Source organism: Zeus faber (assembly GCF_960531495.2).
Source record: "Zeus faber genome assembly, chromosome: 6".
Classification (NCBI taxonomy): domain Eukaryota; kingdom Metazoa; phylum Chordata; class Actinopteri; order Zeiformes; family Zeidae; genus Zeus; species Zeus faber.
This window is the reverse complement of record NC_137201.1, coordinates 13,908,308-13,915,807: the sequence shown is the minus strand read 5'-3', so window position 1 is coordinate 13,915,807 and position 7,500 is coordinate 13,908,308. Positions and strand designations below refer to the sequence as shown.

The following is a 7,500-nucleotide window of genomic DNA, read 5'->3' as shown; positions in this document are numbered from 1 at the left end:
TGAGAGAGAGAGAGAGAGAGAGAGAGAGTGAGAGAGAGAGAGAGAGACAGTATCAGAGAGAGCGCTGCAAAGTCAGAGCAGGTCTGATGGGCTGTCTGGGTTGTTTGTTTGGAGAAAGTAGGTCCCCAAGTTTCCCGACTATTTTTCTCTGAAGGAGACCTAACAAGTAGTGTTAACATCGTGACAACCTGTCAAGACAGATGGCGAAGGGTATGTGCGTATATTGAATCTCCTTGTGGTTGGAACGAGCCGAACGAGCCAACTTTAGGTGCCTTACGAGCTGGGGGAGGAAGGTTAAAGGTTTAACGCCAATGATATATGTTGAACGCCAATGATGTAACAACCCTCACAAAAAGTACAGCAGAAGACAGAGCAAACTCCCCTATCCGTGGTTGCGATTCTCGTCTTGGAGGCGTTTGTGGTCTTCACCAGCTCGGCTCGACCGGTAAGGCAGTTACTAATCCAAGTGATTTGTTTGGTGTCCAATCCAAAAGTGCCTTCAAGCCGAGCAGCAAGGATTAATGAGTTGATCGGGTTGAATGCTGCTCAGAGGCCGTCGGTAAACACTGTGTTTTACTGAGCTCTAGGTGCATGTAGAAGTCCTTCTCGAAGGACCTCAACAGCCCTTCTAGAAAGACCTCTAGAGTCCTTCTAGAAGGTCTAGAGGGGCCTGGATAACCGCATCATCTGTCCCTCTCCGAGAGCGATACCCGAGTGTGCCAAGGGGTTGGTCCGTTACGTTTGATCGGACAGTTTTTTTTTAAGCGATTGAAACGCTACTGAGTGACTGTAATTGCTGGCAGATGGCGAATATTAAATATTGGTGGATATCATGCAAAGCAGTGTTTCATCAGTGCAGGGTGGAGCGGGCACAGGGATCGAGAAAGGGAAAGAGATTGTGTTGTCCCTGCACAAATTACTCTTTGGCTGCCTATTTCCTTGTACCCATCTGGCAACCATGATAGGCAGTACCATCCAAATAGTTAACTTTTCTTCTTCTAATGTTTATAGTGCTTGCAATTTTAAAATGAGATTGTTACATGAGATAAAAAGAGGGTTATTCTTGGCAGCATCTCTGCAGTGATTCTCAGGTCTCCCTCCGTAGTGATATTCATGGTCTCTCATTCATCCGTCTGGATCAAAAGACCATGATCTGTAAAAGTGTTTTGTTTGGAGACCCTACATTTTCTTAACGGCCCTATCTGCGCTCAATGCAGAGAGGGCCCCCTATGGTACGTATTCCCGTTCTCCGGGCTTTTTCGGTAATTGGATGTTGTTCTGCAGTCTTATGGATTTACATGTGGTCTCTGTTAAGACTCTCACGCAATAAGAAATGACTTTCGATGCGCAGTGGGATGCCTTGTTAGTGAACGTGTGTCCTTGTGTTTTGTGAGTGTGTGTTCAAGTTCAGGCGTACCTGCTGCACCTCAGAGCTTTTGTTATGTGTTGTTGGTCTTAACAAGGAGATTCATGTGGCTTTTAGTTGATGCGTTCTGGTTCTGTGCCTTTAATGCCAGGCTTTGTTGACGCACGCGGCCAGCAAATCATCCCGGGAAACGAGAACCTATTCAGCACCGGGTTTTACTCTTTGGCATTTAAATGTTTTAGTACGTATAATTACAATGGGGAGCAAAATTCACAATGGATTACAATAATTGTGAAGTTTCTGATTTCTAATCATTTCAGCGTTTTGAGCCGTACAAAAATCTTACAGATGTTTTTCTTCTCTGCTCACGTTGGGAAGCTTTACTGAGGTGCCTCCTTCATGAGGCATCAGCTGTGATTTGTCAAAGCAATTATACTTTCCAGATAAAGCTGCCTGATTCTCTGAAGTAACCATCAACACATAGCAGAAACCCACTTTAATGAGGAATCTGTTGAGAGAGATTAACATAAATGGGTCTACCCCTGCCACTTTATGCAGCTGGCCTGCCCTCCAGTTAAGAGGAGCTAAACATAATGAAGACTCCTATATTTGTGCAGCTTAGAGGTTGTTTGGCTTCATATTTGTGGGTTTATTGAGGACATGCAATAATACAAAGGGATGTTGAATCCCTTGGTCTGATAATTAGTGGTCTAGTACTACGTGATAATTAATAGTACGTTGTTAATCCTTTACTACCACCTCTACCCTCAATCCACCCTTACCACCACCCATACTGTACGGGGCCACCCAGTGACTATCCCCCTGCCGCCATCTTTAAGGCCTACCCAGTGTCACTTGTTAGATACTGGGCTTTTCGGTGACTACCATCCATCCCCAACTAAAACAACCAAAACTTTTTTTTATTAAAGGTCCACTTATGAATCTTAAATTCAGAGGTCCATAACTTCTCTAGATCTATATGCAACTCTATGTAACAGTGCAGTGCAGTGCAGTGCAGTGGCTTTTTAATCAACGGGAGACCTGGCTCTGTTTGGCACATGCAGACAATGCTTTAAACTCGGACATAAAAATGAGCTCTCTTGCATTCGAGAACTTGCATTTGCATTTGCTACTGTTACTGTGCTGTGTACTTTGAGATACAAGAAGGAAACATTTTCCTACATGTAACTGATGTCTAGCTGGGATAAGGGTTGGGATTGATTTGCGTTGACGCAAGTAGCTCAGAACTACCTCCCCAACTGATCAGTTTTCTTCTCATTCACAGCCACTGACTTGTCCTTTCAGCCTCCAAATCCTTTAGAGCTGATCTCAGAGAACAACCTCGAATACCAAATTCTAACGGAAGTGACACAGCTGATTTGGCTTCAAACCCTCTGACCCCTATCTTTGGGAGTCTAATAATGTGTGCCTGGCAGCCACCATCCCTTGCCTCAGCTATTAAATATGTATACCTTAATCGCTTCCTCTCAAAGGCTTCCTCCATTGCTTCCGCAAATGGAACAAACTTAAGTGTGCAAAGTATTTGTGGTGTGGGGATGGTGTGGTTCGAGCAGCCACACCTGACCTGGGTCTAGGTAATAAGGGACCCAGTATCAGAGTGGCTGCATACCTGTTGCTCGTTGGTTAGTCTAACGAGCAGCAGGTTAAAACCCCCGTCCCCACACACACTCAGGAGGGAGGAGCCCTGTCATGACCTGTCCATCTGCTCCGGGGCTTGTTCTGTCAGTCAACACCGTCTTCTGTGTCTCTTTGCCGGAGGTCCCTGAACACGCCACGTGGGTGGCGGGTGGTAGGTGAAACTGCCACAGTCTTATCAAGTCGTTGATTATAAAAGGCAGATGCACTGTATTTAATAAAACAACGATTTGAATTTAGAAATAGATATTCAAGTATTATTGGGGTCATACTATTAATATGGATTGAGTGGGTGATGGGAGGAGCACATGTTGGCCATATACTACACATACATACGGACTCTTACACACATGTACAGCCAGATTCAAGTGATGTGGATCAAATATTTCACATAAAAAATCTCTTGCATATACCATCTCATAATCTTCTGTAGTACAGGTACAGTAGGAGGGGGTCAATGTGAGGCGACTGTTGTGGAAATGTACTACAGCTGTGGTGTTCGGACTGAAGACACAACAGCTCACATTGTGCCCTGATCCGCTCCGGCCAACCGCCTCACAGAGCTTCTTAGAGGCCTCGGCTTTGCCAAGGGCTCGGTTGGTTTTGGACTTTTCTGCTGTTTACAAGTTTTCTTTCCCCACACTTCACTTTCTTTCCCCCGTGCCCTCCTCCCACGCTGGAAAGCCTATTCAAGAGTTGCCAGGGTATATTTGTTGACGTGAACGGAACAGACTGGGCCGTGTACTGACTTCCTTGTGTGTCTGTGTTCTGTCCATGACCTGCATGCGTGGTGTTCTCCTTTGCGTGCAACATATTGCGACTCTAAATGAGGATCAGTATTTACAAGCGGCAAATATTTTTGTGTTCTTCGTCTGCACACGGCCTCGTCTGTGCCCGGCTAGCGTGTGGCCAACGCAAACAATTGATGGCATTCCCACTGTGATCCAAGCTGTATTCTTTCATTATGGATTAACGTCAGCGGGGGCCCTAATTAGTGGCCCTTGCTTGCTGAGGAAATGAATGAGTACTGATGCGACTGTGGCACTGAAATGGGCCCCCGGGGGTGGGGTCCTGATGAGCCGGCTTGCCGCACTGACAGAGAGGCACTTTCCCCCCGTTCCCCGTTCTGTGCACTGTAGCAATTAGCTCTTTTCTGTTTCCCACTTTGTTCCCTCCAAACACACCTCCAGATTGATCCTTCATGTCGATCCTGGTGGATTGTCTCATGTGCTTAATTAGTCCTCGTTTGCGCGTTCATAACTAGGTAATCTGTCAGGGTCCCTGCAGCGCCTTCCCCGTTCCAGTGATCCATGTTGTGAATTGAAGAGGAGCTGTAAAAAGTCGAGTGGTTTGTGTTGTTAGTCCTGAGACCCACACCGTCTTGCCATTACACAGCAGAAGCTTTTGGTCCGAGCGAGGCGGTTTTTAAGGGCCGTAATTGCGCTGAGGGTCGGTCTTCACAACCAAGCCTCGTCTCGCACAGAAGCACAACCTCTGTCTCATTCAATCAGCTCTGTCGTTATCCTTTCTGTCTCTCTGACTTATCGGTCTCTCCTCTCTTGTGTGTTGCAGCTGGGCACGGAGTGGACCGCTCCAGGCGAGTTCAGCAAGTTCAGGTCCCAGTCCTCCAAGTCTGTGCAGTAAGTACCGGCTCACAACCGAGCTCACATTTCTTTGTGGCCTAAAATTGTATTTTCGTTCTTGGAGCTTCACCAAAACACAACTGCTTTGACCCTTTACTGTGAGGTGCCCCGCCCCCCGTCCCCATGTTTGTTGCTGAGTAGCTATGTGTTCGCTCCGCACATTCAAAGGACGTCTCCTTCTTGTAATCGCCTTGAGAGGCTTTTATCACTTGTGCACAACGGATGGTTCAAGAAGGCGCACACACTGTGTGTGTGTGTGTGTGTGTGTGTGTGTGTGTGTGTGTGTGTGTGTGTGGTGTGTGAGAGCGGTGTATGTACTCATATGTGTGAATGAATCAACGCATTCTGAAGCCGAGCTTCAGCCAATTACAAAGACTTTAACATGTCGTCACCCACTACACATGTACGTGGTCGTTGATGCAAAACTCGCTCTATGCTGATGCAAATAATATTTGTACCCATTGTTTTAATGTGAGAAATGCATATATTTCAAGCGTAGTATCATCGCGAAGACCGTGGTACATTCCAAACCACTATTGATGGTGTTTCCATCAGGAAAACGATGACGTTTATGCAGAATTCCAAATCCATTTTAAAAGTAACTGTTTTTAGCTTTGGGCCAGTTAAATATAACACAAGCTGTTCGTTCAATTCTGTTCTGTTTCTGTTTAATTATTAACACGGACCCCACTGCATCTGGCTCTCTTTGTGTGTGTGTGTGTGTGTGTGTGTGTGTGTGTGTGTGTGTGTGTGTGTGTGTGTGTCTGTGTGTGTGTCTCCGGGTGTGTGTTTGTGTGTGTGTCTCCGGGTGTGTGTGTGTGTGTGTGTGTGCGTGTGTGTGTGTGTGTGTGTGTGTGTGTGTGCATGGCTTCAGACAAATGTTAGCCATACACTGAACGGTTTGAGTAGAGTCTTAACACAGTTATTAATACACATAAAAAGTACACACACACACACACACCACACACACACACACACACACACACACACACACACACACACACACACACACACACAGACTGAGGGCCCCAGTGGTCACCTCTGAGCATTTCACTCCTTAAAGAAGGCATTCTCTCATCTTTTACCCGCCATTTCTTTAAATGAATGCAATTAATACCAAGACGGTCGTTAAACACGCAGACATATTCCTCATTATTGAAGTGGAAACACATGCAAGTTTGCGCATACACACATGACGTTTTTTACGTGTTACACATTAATCCAATAAGGTGGCGGGCAGAGGCAACGACACGATGATGCAAAAGTGTTTGTGTGGAATAAACCGGGGCCTTGTTACATGTAGCTCTACATGCAGAGCATAGACTACAAGGGCAGAGAGAGAGAGAGAGAGAGAGAGAAAGAGAGAGAGAGAGAGAGGGAGAGAGACAGAGAGAGAGGGAGAGAGAGAGAGAGCGAGAGAGAGAGAAAGAGAGAGAGTGGGAGAGGGGATCGAGAGAGAGAGAGAGAGAGAGAGAGAGAGAGACAGAGGGAGGGAGAGAGAGAGGGAGAGAGAGAGAGAGAGAGAGAAAGGGAGAGGGGAGAGAGAGAGACAGACAGAGAGAGAGGGAGAGAGAGAGAGAGAGAGAGAGAGGAGAGTGAGGAGGTAGTTGAAAGGTTTTCACTTTCTGGCTGACAAGCAGACCTTGCTCTCCAACGGTAACAAGACGAGAACAGAGTAACCAAGCGTGGAGCCAGAATGGCAGCGGCATTAAACAAGTGTGAGTGTGTGTGCAGCTTGTGACACTCTGTGTCTGTGTGTGTCTTTATGATGCTGATCAGGTGCTTGTGTCTGTGTGTGTGTGTGTGTGTGTGTGTGTGTGTGTGTGTGTGTGTGTGTGTGTGTGTGTGTGTGTGTGTGTGTGTGTGTGTGTGTGTGTGTGTGTGCGTGCGTGCGTGCATGTGTGTGTATTTGTTTTACCACACTTGTGTGGACCAGTCTCCTCCAGTAATTGACAGGTTTTTTTTGTTTAGAAGTAGCACCAGGAACACGGGTCCTCACTTACCAGGTGTATCTACTCAGACCATCACTATGATACCAGTGTGTGTGTGCATACTGTCTATGTGGTTTAAACGAACACACCTGGAAAAAAAGAACACATCTGAATACACAACGGCATTAATGGGCCACTCAGATTGTGAGGACATTAGTGTCCTCATAATCCGAAAAGGCTTTAATAAAGCTGTTTTTAAGCATTTATTGGTAATTGTTAAATATTTTATATGCATATTTATATGATTTACTGTTATGATTGAATAGACTAGATCATCCTAACTAGTCTTGTTTTGAAAGGTTTTTTTAGACTGCATGCACACAACACACACACACACACACACACACACACACACACACACACACAAACACACACGTGGGTTTTCACTCTGTATCTCCTCTGTGAATCTTTCCATATAATCTTCTAATAAGAAGAGTGACGACGCCGTCGCCTCCTGGAACAGATGAAACAGAGTCGCTCGCAGCGGGGCTAATGACAGAGGGGCGTGCGTTTGCGTCGCTGTCGAAGCGTGTCAGAGATGCCACGGAAAGCCGGACTCATAATAATTAGGCAAATGCATGTTTTTCCCCCTGTTTCCCCTTCAGCTGCATCTACTCTTTGACTGCGTATGAGTGTTTACAGATCCGTGCATTTGTCTTCCCCCCCCAGTTGAATCAAAATCCTTCGACTGAAACATCACACGGCGACGGCAATTGTGGGTTGCCACAATTTTTTTTGTTTTTTTTTTGTCATCTTCCGTATGTCACCGCCAACACCGCGGCGGCTCCCGGGCTCCTGGACGGGCCGTCTGATGATGCCATTGTCGAGCAAATTGACGTTGTGA

General features: G+C 46.2%; 1 protein-coding gene across 1 annotated transcript in view; it reads left to right on the top strand.

Moving 5' to 3' along the window:
• b4galnt4a (beta-1,4-N-acetyl-galactosaminyl transferase 4a) overlaps positions 1 to 7,500 on the top strand; it is a gene marked incomplete at both ends in the record, with an annotated part of 171,415 nt that overhangs the window by 120,482 nt on the left and 43,433 nt on the right. Inside the window, one exon of the mRNA XM_080002304.1 lies at positions 4,595 to 4,662. Coding sequence (XP_079858430.1) covers positions 4,595 to 4,662 — 68 coding nt within the window. The remainder of the gene's footprint in view (positions 1 to 4,594; positions 4,663 to 7,500) is intronic.